The sequence below is a fragment of the Pleurodeles waltl genome, chromosome 3_1 (genome assembly GCF_031143425.1).
Source record: "Pleurodeles waltl isolate 20211129_DDA chromosome 3_1, aPleWal1.hap1.20221129, whole genome shotgun sequence".
Taxonomy (NCBI): Eukaryota; Metazoa; Chordata; class Amphibia; order Caudata; family Salamandridae; genus Pleurodeles; species Pleurodeles waltl.
Genome location: NC_090440.1, coordinates 1,984,811,790 through 1,984,825,349, shown reverse-complemented (window position 1 = coordinate 1,984,825,349; position 13,560 = coordinate 1,984,811,790). Strand labels below are relative to the sequence as shown.

Here is a 13,560-nt window from a genome sequence, read left to right as displayed (position 1 = left end):
AGAAGTATTGCTAATATTTGTCTAACTTAAACAAGACCAAAACGACAAAAATCTAACATATGCAAGCAAATATATGATTTTTTCTAAAAAAAAAAAAAGGGAGTATTAATCCATAGAAATCAGTGGGTGCATTGTTTTAGCACAAAGTATCTGGTATGTGTCAAAAATAAAGCCACAAGGATGACAGTGCATCAGAAAAGCAAGCGCTGTGTCGATTCCTTACTCGCAAGTGAGGCCATGTTTCAATTCTATTCTCACGAGCGAGGCCGTGCGTTGATTCCAGGTGCACAGCCTCAGGGCCGTGTGGGGATGTTGAAGACTGCATCTAATTTTCAGCTGTAAGTTGGGCCATGCGTCAATTTTTCTGGTGCGCACATAGCTGTGCGTGGATTTCCCCCGCAGGTTACCAGCTTCCACTTCTAAGGTGTTTTGTGTCCACTATTTATTCTCATTTCTGCCTTTGAAGTAGGCAAACTTCAAAGGAAAGTCTCTGTTGTTCACAAGATCCTGCATGGCCCCAGACGTACTGCAGGGGGTTGGAGTCTGCATTGTGTGAAGACAGGCACAGCTCTTTCAGGTGTAAGTGTCAGCTCCTCCCTTCCCACTCTAGCCCAGGAGACTCATCAGGATATGCTGGAGACTCCCTAGCTCCCTTTGTGTCACTGTCTAGTGGGAATTCACAAGCAGCCAAACTGTCAGTCTGACCCAGACATGGATTGCACAGACAGGCAGAGGCACAGAATGGTTAAGCAAGAAAAAGCCCACTTTCTCAAAGTAGCATTTTCTAACAACAATCTAAAAACCAATCTATCAAAGGACGTATTTTGGGATTGTGAGTTCAGAGACCCCAAACTCCACATCTCTGTCTGTTTCCAATGGGAAACTGCACTTAAAAGATATTTAAAGGCAGTCCATATGTTAACCTATGAGAGAGGTATGCTTTGCAATAGTGAAAACCGGATTTGGCAGTATTTCACTATCAGGACATGTAGAACACATCAGTACATTGCCTACATTTTAAATACACTGCACCCTGCCCTTGGGGTTACCTAGGGCCTACCTTAGGGGTCACCTACATGTTGTAAAACGGAAGGTTTGGGCCTGGCAAGTGGGTGCATTTGGCAGGTCGAATTGGCAGTTTAAAACTACACATACAGACACTGCAGTGACAGGTCTGAGACATGTTTACAGGGCTACTCATGTGGGTGGCACAATCAGTGCTGCAGGTCCACTAGTAATTTGATTTACAGGCCCTGAGCACCTGTAGTGCACTTTACTAGGAAATTACTAGTAAATCAAATATGCCAATTATGGATAACCAATCACCAATACAATTTAGACAGAGAGCACTTGCACTTTAGCAGTGGTTAACAGTGGTAAAGTGCTCAGAGTATCAAAACCAGCTAAAACGAATTACAGCACAGGTTTCAAAAATAAGGGGTCAGAAGCAAAAAGTACAGAGAAACCACACCAAGAGCTGTCAGGTCTGACAAATATGGTTCTGCTTGGACGGGATGCATGCTTCTGCCAACCAGAAATCCAATTTCTAACAGCTTGGGCAACAAAAGTGCTGCAAATCTGCTCAAAATGTTTTTGTTAAAGTACTTTCCATTGCAAACCTTGTTTTACATTGGAATGTTGCCTCAAAGTTACCCAAAACAGCACAAAGCTTTTCTTTGGGTTACTATGCATCAAGAGGGCGTCCATGAGTGGTACACAGGCGTTCCCATGCAACCATCTATGGTTTCTGATGCAAAACACTACTAACAATAGTAGACTGGGCTTTCCAACAAAAAATAGCACCACTTTGAAGCAGGATCTAAAACGGAAAAAAGCGTTTTCCACTTTACCTGTGTGGTGCACTGTGCTGCACACATTCAAAGTGATAAATGTTTTAAAGTGAGTCTAAGCATAGTTGCCTTTGTGTTGGGTTTGTGCTACTTTTTGTACCACAGACCTTATGCAGAGTCTACTGGTGGAGTTTACAATTCAGAGCAAATCGTGATTTGCGTTGGATTGAAACCCAAAGAGGGGCAACTCAGGGTACTGCTCTGCCTTGCATTACTTTGCATCAAGGGGGCATTCTTTGGCTAGGTCCTGGAGGTCTCTGTGCAACCACCTATGGGTTTTGACGCAAATCCCAATCTACAAAGAATAGTAGAAAAGGATTTGCGTCAAAATTCTGCACCTCCCTGAGGCAAGCTGAAAAAGGAGAAATGTGGTCATTTCTTCTTGTTTTTCCTCTTTGCATGTGTGCTAGACACATACAAAGAAGAAAGCCCCTTAAATCTTAGTTTCTGTACAGGAAGGGACACCTTGTCGCACAAAAACCATGGTGACAGCAGAGGAAACACCGTTGCACTATTGTGCAAGAGTGCCTGCATTGGTGCATGGCTGTCAAACGTGCATCAGCACCGGGAGAAAGCAGAACTGTGCCACATCTTAGCAGGTACGGCACAGTTCGGCTCTCTGCCATTCATGCACACAGAGCAGCTACTTTACTTGCTTCGCTGATTCCTGTGAACTCTTTATAAATCTGGCGCAATATTTTCTACAGGAAGGATACCCTTCCAGTACAAAACTTGTGCTAGGCATGACACAGATACATTTTCACTATAATGGAAAGGTGTGTGCGTGCCGCTTAGCAGCCTGATCATGTGCTAGTGCCAGGGAAAAAGCAGATATGGCGCGCTCCTGCTCTCTCCCTCTCATGCAACACAGTGCAGCAACTTAGGCTGCTGTTCTGCATTGTGTGACACCTTTGTAGATCTGGGCTTGGATGTTTTAGTAATCACGTGGCTCAAACTGGAACAGGCGAGCTTTGAAAGAGCAGTAACTGCAAACAAGGGGATAGCAGACAACATATCTCAACTAGCATTTACAATGCGACGGGTCTCGCGTTTGCTCATGTTAGAGCTGATCGCATTGTAAACTCTTAACCCGACTTTTCACCTATCGGGCAAAAGTGCATTTATGTACATAACCCGAAAAAAAGAAATCAAGTATATAAAGCGCTCGACTTCTGCCAAGCGAGATTGCGCTCTAAATTAGAGAAAAAAAAGTCCACGAGCCGGATGGAAAACGGCGATCCTCGCATGTTTTCTGTACTTGGTCGCTGCGCTCGAGGAGGGCTTGCCACCGGAAAAGGCATGACCTATGCGTGCCTTCGACTAATGAAAGCAAGCAGATTTTATTAGGGAAGCCCACGAACCAATAAAAAGCACTGAGGTGAAGTTGACAGGGCTCCGAGCCCTTTTCTAAATACAAAAGAGTCTCCCTGCGATACGCATGCGCGAGCGCATGCAACGCAGGCTCGACCCTAAAAAGTGTGCTGTTTCTACGAAAAATACATTATTTTTTCAGCTTGTAAAGCCTGTGTTAACTATCTGCATATAGATGCCCCCTGCATTGTGTCCTGCTCTAAGTCGTAGTTTGGTTTATTGTGCACTTGTGGCCAGATTTACAAACAAGTCACACACCGCAGAGCAGGAAGTGAAGGTGCTACACTGCACTGCGTGAACTGGATCGCGCTAACGGGGCCTAAAAGTGCTTACATTAACAAACGGCAGTGCCGACTGAGGCGTAGTACTCCAACAACGTTTCAGCCTTAGAAGTATAAATCTTTTAAAACACAGAACTCAAGGGCTTTTGGTTTGTGCGCAAGACTACACTGAAAATTTAAACCGAGGAACTAAACTAAAGGAAAGATGTAGAATGGCTGCTCATAGCTACAAAACTGCAAAAGTACAACTGTTCCAAGGCCTCACGACCCCTCTACTAGACACTGCCGCTACTGTTGTCATTAGATATATTCAGTTATTGGAAATCAGTTGCGCCGCCACATGGGTGTCTGTGGGCACCTTTGTTAGGCTGTAACTAATCTTTAAATCAGACAGTAAGATATACACCTGAACCACATTCTGCACCGCCGATCCTTTGCCTAAGTTATGATGTGACTGTCTTTATTGCCCAGGGGTTCTCTGCGTTTCCTGTGAAAGAAGAACAGAGCCGAACACTGACGGTAAAGGGTGAAATGGAGACGGAATTTAGTTTTTTAAATGATAGAAAACAAAGAGCAAAAAAAGTTGAGTTCTCTTTTTACTGTAGCCACCTGTGGTGCGGTGTGTGGAAGTCGGTGAATAGCTACGCTCCTCTGCTGTGTCCATCACAGGTTCCCCCTTACAGCATCCAGAGCTGAGCTGAACCCCTCCCTCGAGGCTCCTGTCTGGTCTTCCTCCTAAGAATGTCAGGTCTCATCTCATTACAGGGCGGAGGAGATTCAGACAGAGTAACTGTCCCTGACTTCCACTGGGTGCCTGTCTGAGCTGCGGCAGCAAGAATGTTCCCCCCTACTTGACATTCAGTCACAGACAATTTAAGCTTTCTGTTGTTTCAGTGACGGGGGCAATTACACCGTGGATCCGGCCGCTCAAAGCTTTCATGCTCTGGGATCGGTAACAACTTTGCCATTTGTGACGGCCAGGAAGAGAAGTGTTCTCTAATGTTCACGTCTATGTTCTGAGGTGCAAATGTTAATGTCTTTGGAACTACTTTTCGTCCAGTGAGTGGGTGGAGGCAGACAGTCACCAGTCCCTGGTGTCAGGCATCATTGTTTGGAGAGTCGCTGGCAATTAGCATCACTTCATTAAAAATACACGCGGCCAGAGTTAGAATGTCAAACGCTGTGTTAACTTGACTGCCTCCTGCAAATGGGTCCTGCATACTAACAGCCGCCCCTGAACTCCTGATTAAGCAATTACCATCAGCATTTCTGTTGCAAAGACATATTAATTAAGGCTGGTAACCACAGAATTCATATGCATGACACGAGGGCTATGCTAACCGCCTCACAGTACGCCAAAGCTGGATCTTACTTACACATCCATCGCTCTTAGAAGCAGCGGAGCGCCGCAAAGACCTCTTGCAGTGTGCTGTGCCAGCAACCATATCCATTCAGAGCTCTTTCTAATCAATCATATTCGGTGCATTCAGTGCTTAACTTGTGCTTGTTGTTTCCGGTGCTGAGCACCGGGGCTTATTCTCCTGCCTCAAGCATTTGCTGCGAGCAAAAAACACATTGGGAAAGACGTAGGAAGAGAAAAGGGAAAAAGCGTCACAAAGGTAGAAAGCAGAAAGCAGCCAGAGTCAGCTGAAGGTGCAGGGACTGGCATTAAATGGATTGAAGAGGCCCGACATGGCTTCAGGATTACGCTGCCTCAGCATTCCGTGCTCGCACATTTAAATGCAGCAGCCTCGTGTTTAAGAGGAGGGCTTTGGGCACGGGCACTTTATTTACAAATTAAGCACTGGGTGCATTATTTCCAGTGCTTAATTTGAAAATAAAAATGTGCCGGTGCCCAAAGCCCTCCTCTTAAAGACGCGGCTGCTTCAATTAAATATGGGAACACGCAATACCGGGACAGTGCAATCCTGAAGCCATCTCCAGCCTCGTCAATCCATTACAGCCCTTCCCTGCCCCGTCAGCTCACTCCTGCATCTTTCTGCTCTCTCCTTTGTGACGATTTTTCGTTTTTCTCTTACTCCGTCTTTCTCAAATGTGTCTGTCTTATGCTCGCAATAAATGCTTGAGGCAAAAAATTAAGCCCAGGCCCTCAAAAATAAGTGCCGGAAACACCAAGCACAAATTAAGCACTGAGGGGCATATTTATACTCCGTTTGCGCCGGAATTGCGTTGTTTTTTTTGACGCAATTTTGACGCAAAACTAACTCCATATTTATACTTTGGCGTTAGACGCGTCTAGCGCCAAAGTCCATGGAGTTTGCGTCATTTTTTAGCGTGGACACCTACTTTGCGTTAATGAGATGCAAGGTAGGTGATCACGTCTAAAAAATCGACTCCGAGGCATGTGCGTCGGATTTATACTCCCGGGCAAAATTCACGCCCGGGAGTGGGCGGGTAAAAAAAAATGACGTACGGCCGCTTTTGCGCCGTTTTTTAGCGCCTGCAAAAGGCAGGCGTTAAGGGACCTGTGGGCTCTGAAGGAGCCCAGAGGTGCCCTCCCATGCCCCCAGGGACACCCCCTGTCACCCTTGCCCACCCCAGGAGGACACCCAAGGCTGGAGGGACCCATCTCAGGGACATTAAGGTAAGTTCAGGTAAGTGTTTTTTTTTTTTTTTGTGGCATAGGGGGGCCTGATTTGTGCCCCCCTACATGCCACTATGCCCAATGACCATGCCCAGGGGACATAAGTCCCCTGGGCATGGCCATTGGGCAAGGGGGCATGACTCCTGTCTTTGCTAAGACAGGAGTCATTTCTATGGGGGTTGGGAGTCGTAAAAAATGGCGCAAATCGGGTTGAGGCGAAAAAATTGCCTCAACCTGACTTGCCCCATTTCTTGACGCCCAAGCCCCATATCCCCCTACGCCGACGCTGCCTGGTGTACGTCGTTTTTTTCCACGCACACCAGGCAGCGCCGGCGGCTAACGTCATTGATTAAATACGGCGCCCGCATGGTGCTTCAGAATGGCGTTAGCCGGCGCTAATTTTTTTGACGCAAAACTGCATAAGCGCAGTTTTGCGTCAAAAAGTATAAATATGGCCCTAATTATTTTCTTTCGAACTGCCAGCAGCAGCCAGCCTAACTCTGACGTTTGCACAGGGATCGGACTTCTGAGTTGTATGATAATTATCACATCGCCGCTGGAGCTAAATAGGCGTCTGCATGTTATGCCTCATTTCCAAACCGAAAACTCAGAATAGACACAATTTAACACACCAGCTAGATTCCTCGCACCAGCGCCGTGGAGTCTACTGAATCTGGCAAATATTCCACCCAACTCATAAAGAAGGCTATAGTGCATTGGCCGGAATCGCAGTAAACGGGCAAGCTGAGACTAGTGGGTCTCCTACCTCCACAGCTGATAATATAGAGGTTAATTTGCTTAATGATGTGAATAGCTAGCTTGTGACTTCCCTCCACCTCACAGCACAAAAAATGTGTTTGGAGGTGAACCCTTCTGAGGCCTATTGTAGGTCGGTCATATCCTGGCATGAACTTTGGACTCAACCCTCATCAGTGGCTTAAGCAAGTTTCTCTAAACTGCCTTCTCCTCAAGAAAACAGCTGAGTAAGTCTCTTCAATGATGGCTTGTAAGGAAATAGAGGACATTAATGAGGCTGTCATTCGTTCAGGAGCCCTTTCCAATCTTAGGCCTATATTTAATCAAAAGTCACGCAACGCAGCAAAACAGCCTGCTGTGCTGTATCACAGGGAGAGGGCATATCTACTAAAATATGACACATTCCTGCTCTTTGCCATCACTGGCTCACTGAGTGCAGCCTAGCTACAGCAAAGGCACCCATGCGCCATGGATCAAGGGGGCCTGCGTTACAGGCAAGATTGTTTTTATGCAGGAAGAGGCTCTTGAGTAGGAAGCACGGGGATGGTGGTCGCTGGGTTCAGCAGACCACCATGCCTGGGATATTGCTTTTAAATAATGAAAACGGGCTCCACTTCAAAAGAAAAAAAATGTTTACGTTTCATTTTTCATATTCTCCTTCTCATTTGTGAATGGGTTCCTACCAATTTGGAATTGGTGGTTGTATATTACTGTTCTGCAACCAGGATTCAATAAAATAATTCATAACATTCCAATTCGGTATTTGGAAGGGGCGCTCTAAACATAGAGATGTGAAATATGAAAGCTTCATAGATGTTGCATTACGTGAAGACCAGTGCATGGTCTTCAAGTTGAAGCAGCTCACCTTTATTTCAGGGCATCAGTCCCTAGCTTTCAGTGAAGTGTGCTTGCATTCCATGCTTGCTCACTGCTACGTCTGTTGCTTATCTCAGCAGCTCATTCGCAAAAGCTGACCCAAGTAATTCACTGCTCCAGTGCGGCTCCTTTCTGGCCCTGTTACCATCCCATATGTCTGTGCTGCTGCTGACTATGCTACACTGTCCGGCAGCTTCACAGCTGCTTCAGAGCAATTCTTGTGTACCTTTAACAGTCCTGCTGTTGTACCCCCAAAGCATCCTTGAGGTGAGCCCTGTTTCCAAACCCAACCTTCTGCACACCCTCTATCCTGGATTGGACTTCACATACTCATGCTGGGCATGAGTATCGATAGAAAGGAGGTGGAATGGGCTGATCATTGCACATGCTGTTGCCTCTGAGTCTGCTAATTCACTGCACACATCAGCACAGTGCAATGCTGTCAGCAGCACACTTCTACAGATCAATGGTACTTAGGGAAAGTAATTGTGAGTACCTGAAGTAGTAATACAGCAGTGCATTTTTTACACACTCTTGCATGCCTCTGGGAAATGGCCTTGAAACTTCCCTCTCCCTATTAGAGAAAGTGCAAAGAGGGCACAGTTGTTTCTATTAGTACTCATTTTATATCAATATTCCAATTTTATTCCTGTTTCAGATTTTTTGTGCCTTGTTCACAAACGCATATACAAATGTGGAAAAGAGTGCTACAGGAGTAATCTTTTACATACTCTTACATACTTTTGTGAATCGGATCCCTTAGTTTTTCCACTGAGAAAGGCTGGATCAGCTGTTTACCTTACCAAGTAATCTCGCATCAATCAAATACCTTTCAAATGAATAATGGTGAGTGCAATTGACCCTAATAAAAATAGGTATTAGAAGGAAAGACTCTGCTAAGAAGTTGATGCTTTGCAGCATTTCTTCGAATGTTCATGAAGCAAAAGAGACAGAAGAAAACGAGAAAAGAGAAGGAACGGGGCATCAATGTGTCAGTGATACCCACCCCCATCTGCCACAGATCAAGTTCACATGAATAAATGGAGGCAACGTGTTACGTTCTGGATGGTCTGGATCATATAAAGAATAGATAGAGTACACGTCACACCTGTATCAGAACATGCAAACGTGATAATTCTACCAGATTAAGAAATGTAATTATCAACAAAATTTGACTCCAGGTATTGCCATTTTTTGCATGCATTTAATATTGATGCTCGCTCATCAGGTTGAGATATGTTCTTTTCTTGAGTATAGTAATACAACTTACACAGGACGACCAACTACATCATTACGGCTGAGCTGAAAACAGGGAGAGTGGATAATCATTGGACCAAAGCAAGGGAACATGTTAAACTAACCTTTAATTCCACTGGCCCTCAGTGAAATGATGGATGGGTTTTAGGAATCTGACAGGTGGATAGTTACTCCTTTCTACCAGCTCTTGTTTCTGAAGATCATAGCCTACATTGTTAGAAACACCTTTGTGTTCGAGAGCAACTTTGGTTAAAATTTTGTAAGGCAAACCAGGTGCAAAATGTTCTGCTACTTTATGCAACTTTGGACCAGATTTACAAATGCTTTACATCGGGTTTAAGTTACTTTTATAACGCAGACCAAGTCCAAAGCACTGGTTTGCGTTACTCTGCATCAAGGGTGCATTCCATGAGTGGTACATGAGTGGTTCCCATGCAACCACCCATGTTTTTTTACACAAAATCCTATGTAGTAACAATGGTAGACTGGATTTTGCACCAAAATTTAATGCTACCTAAAAAGAGACGTTAAAAAGGAGAAATGCTTTTATTTCTCCTAACTTTTTTCACTTTGCATGTGCTCCCTTCCATTACAAAACCTATGCTAGACTTACACAGACACCTTTGCACTATGGTGTGAAGGTGTGTGCGTGGCACTTGGTAGCCTGATTGTGCACTGGTACTAGGGAGAGAGCAGTATAGTGCCATACCTCTGTTGATAGGGCACTTTCCTGCTTTCTCCCTGTCACACAATGCCGTGTAGTAACTTTGGGTGCTGCACTGCGTTGTGTGACAGGTTTGTAAATCTGAGCCTTGGAGCCTTGGATGGTACGTGAAACCACCCATAGGTTTTGATGTAAATCTCTTAGTACTAACATTTGTAGGAAGGCATTTGTAGCAAAACCTTACACTTCCTCCAAGTAGGCATAAAGGAGGAGAATGTTTTACATTTCTTGTTACTTTACAAACTTTTCATATATCTGAAAAAATGGAAGTCCTCATCTTTGGGAACATTACCTTGCCATGGGCTGACACATGGTGGCCCACAGAGCTCAACACCCCCCCAACAGACAACGCCCACAACCTCAGCATCATCCTGGATAGCAAGCTATCTATGAAGAAATAAGTCAACACAGTCTGCCTGCTTCCACACCCTTCTCATGCTCTGTAAGATCTTCAGGTGGTTCCCAGCAGACAACAGAATGACCGTCACTCAGGCCCTCATTACCAGCAGACTGGACTAATGAAACATGCTCTATGTAGGAATCACAGCACTCTTCCTGAAGAGACTACAGATAGTACATACCTCAGCAACAAGACTCGTACTCAACCTCCCCTGAAGGACCCACATCACACCCCATCTAAAGAAAATGCACTGGCTCCTAATTCAGAAGACATGCAAATTCAAGATGCTGACCAACACCTACAAGTCCCTGCACAATGAAGGACCAGCATACATCAACAAACGCCTGACCTTCCACAAACCAACCAGTCAACTCCTAATTAGCTTCCCTCTCCCTTGCAGACATACCATAGATCTGTCATGCCAACAGCAAAGAACACTTCTTCTCTCACCTGGCAGCCAAGGCTTGGAACAACCTCCTCCTGCACCTCAGGTCATCACTGCAGCGATTCAGAAGAAAACTAAAGAGCTGGATGATCATTCCTCCATGCAGCAGCATACAGCTCCAGTGCCTTGAGACCCTCACAGGTGATTTGCCTTGCTCTATACATGTTTGATTGATTGATTGATATCCTGCATTGTACAGCACACACACAAAGTAGGAAAAGTACAAAAAATATGCTTTAGTACTGGAATACTCCGCTCCCATTGCAAAAGCTATGCTTGAGAAGATGCACAACTGGCAGCCATTCACTGCCTATGGAAAAGGTATCTACTCCAGAGGTCATAGAAAATTGAAGATGGTCCTGAAGTGGAAGGGTTGGTTGGGGAAAATGGGTTGTTACGGAATGAGGGTTTTACTGGGAGTTCTCCGGAAACTCAAGGGCATATTTATGGGGATGTCACCTTGCTGCACTGCATGAAAGGGCAGGAATAGGCTGTATTTAAGGCAATAAAGCACATCCCTGCCTTTTCCCCTGCGCTGGTGTCCTTTTGGCAGCCTAGCGCCAATGCTGGTGGCCTTGCACCATGATGCAACGGTCCTTACATTGCATGCAGGATTGTTTTGAAACAACCCTGAGAGGGATATATCTCTATATATTTGGCATTTTGCAACACAGATCGAACGAGGAAGTAACAAAACGAAATAAAGATATTTTTCCTTGTTATGCCTCCCCTCAGAATACGTATCTTTTTGGTGCATTCCCAGGTCTACCAGTTCTAGTAAAGTTGGGAATGTGTCACAAATCATGAGAGTTCTGTACCTGAAACTTTAGATCGTTAAACGCACACATGTCAGTCCTGCTCAAGATTTAAGTTGAGCACCAAATTCATTCCAAAGCTGCAGCTCTTGTACTGTACCTGTTAAGGAGACCATGAAGCCCTCAAACTCACAGAAGGTCTTTCCAAGCACAAAGAAGCCCTGGATGTTGTTGGAGAAGCTGATGCTGCTGCCGAAGAACGTGACCAGTAGGTCGGCCACGGCTAGGTTCACCAGGATGTAGTTGAGCGGCGACCTCAGCTTCTTGTACCGGATTGACACTACAATTACCAGCCCATTCACAAAAGAAGCAGAAACCACAACTACGCCCATCAGGGTTGCAATGGACATGAAGACACTGCGGGGAGCCATGTGTGGCCACTGGGGGCCATCGAATGGCCCGGGGGTGCCATTTTCTCTCGAGTCTAGAGAAAAGTTCGGAAAGTGCATCCTGTGGTTCAAGAGGAATCTTTGGCAAGAAAGTTGGCTGCCTTCAGAAGAACTGAGCCAAAATCCGGGCTCCCCAGGTGCACCAGGAAGTGTGATGAACTCTTTTATAAAGCCCGTGAGACTGATCTCTCCAAAGAGGATCTATTTCTTAAAACACCTTAGGCTTTCTTAGTGTGGAGCTCATGCGATGAGCTCCTTTGTTTACTTGAGAGGGGATCATGCTAAAGCAACTATCTGTCCAACCTGAGTGACTGTAGCATCACCCAAGCCCCCTACAGGGGAGAGCTCTTTGTAGGAGCCATTTGCTAAACAGCCTCAGAGGGATCAACCGCCGGCTTCAAGGTATTTGCAACCCGAAAATCCCACGTTAGGATTATTGAAAAGAACAAGACCACTCGATTGTTTTTAGCAGCGAAAATGGTTGCAGTCGAAAATGGCATTTAAAGTCCACATCTGACTCCGTGTAGAAACCACCCTGGGCACCGGAATCATGCACCACCAAATTATGTGGCAACGTTTACTGAGCTCTGCAGCAAGGTAAAAATTATGCAGGCATATTATATGATTAAATGTTAATTAGGCCGCACTTTTTATGACATTATCAAGCTGTTGTGATATACTAACACATTCAGGTTTTGAAACAACATGCATCATAATTATTTATATAACACAGAACTGTCAGGTTTCATAACTCTTTTCACTACCAATTTGCGTTTGGACACATTTTACTGGAGGTTTTCGTTTAAACTTGTCCTTATGTAACTCAAATTTGTGGGGAGCGTGTAAAAAACCCAAAAGTGAACTTTTTTTGCTTTTGGGGCGTTTATATACTCTGTGGCAAAAAAATCCCTCTTTAGAAGAACTCTTAAATAAAGCCTGCCTTAGGACAGGGAGAAAACCGGACATATCCATGAGACAGTATTTAAAATATTATTAATGACCAATTCATGATTTTATTTTGCATGAAGACGCAGCACCTCCATTTTATCATTTGTGTACGTTTGCCTTACTAAGCAAAATACTTTGCGTAAACCAGGGGTCTCCAGCCTTTTCTGTAATATGAGCTATTTATGGTCAATAAAAATCATCCCAACCTATTAGTATTATTAGGGCCTGATTTAAGAAAAGTGTTGCTCCACCCAGTGCAGCACCACTTTCCATGCGCCCCTTAGCGCCCCGCTAATGCCACCATGTGTGCACTGTCATGTGTGCACCGTATCTAAGATACAGTGCACCATGGCTGTAATTAGGGGAACTAGTATCAACATTTTTGACGCTAGTTCAGAGTTTTGCAGGAGTGGCATAAAAAATGTTGATGCTTACCCTGCAAAGCCCATTGAGGCCCATTGAAAACAATGGTGTGCCTCCTTTTACCGCCTGCTTTGGGCATGTGTTAAAAGTGCAGAAAATAAATGATGCAAAGAAATCTCTTAGATTTCCTTGCGCCATTTTTTCAGCCCCTCTAATGGGGGAACGCCCCCTTTGCATACATTATGCCTGGCGCAGGCTCAATGTAGCACAAAGGGTTACAAAGTGGCACAATGCATGCATTGCGCCACTTTGTAAATTTGACGTAGCGATTTTGGCCTTGTTGGGCCACATTAGCCTAGGAAAAAAATTCCGCTGTGGCGCAAGGAGGCGCTAGGGGCTCCTAAATCGGCCCCTTTGTGTTGTAATGGTGACCACATCAGTAAAGATTACATTAGTGGCCACCTTTCGAATGATGACCAG

General features: G+C 45.0%; 1 protein-coding gene across 1 annotated transcript in view; it reads right to left on the bottom strand.

Annotated features, from left to right (window-relative positions):
• LOC138285892 (pinopsin-like) overlaps positions 1-11,890 on the bottom strand; it is a 115,910-nt gene extending 104,020 nt beyond the window's left edge. The window contains exon 1 of the mRNA XM_069226396.1: positions 11,481-11,890. Within this exon, the coding sequence (XP_069082497.1) occupies positions 11,481-11,829 (349 nt within the window). The 5' untranslated portion in view covers positions 11,830-11,890. The remainder of the gene's footprint in view (positions 1-11,480) is intronic.
• Positions 11,891-13,560: the final 1,670 nt, after the last annotated feature.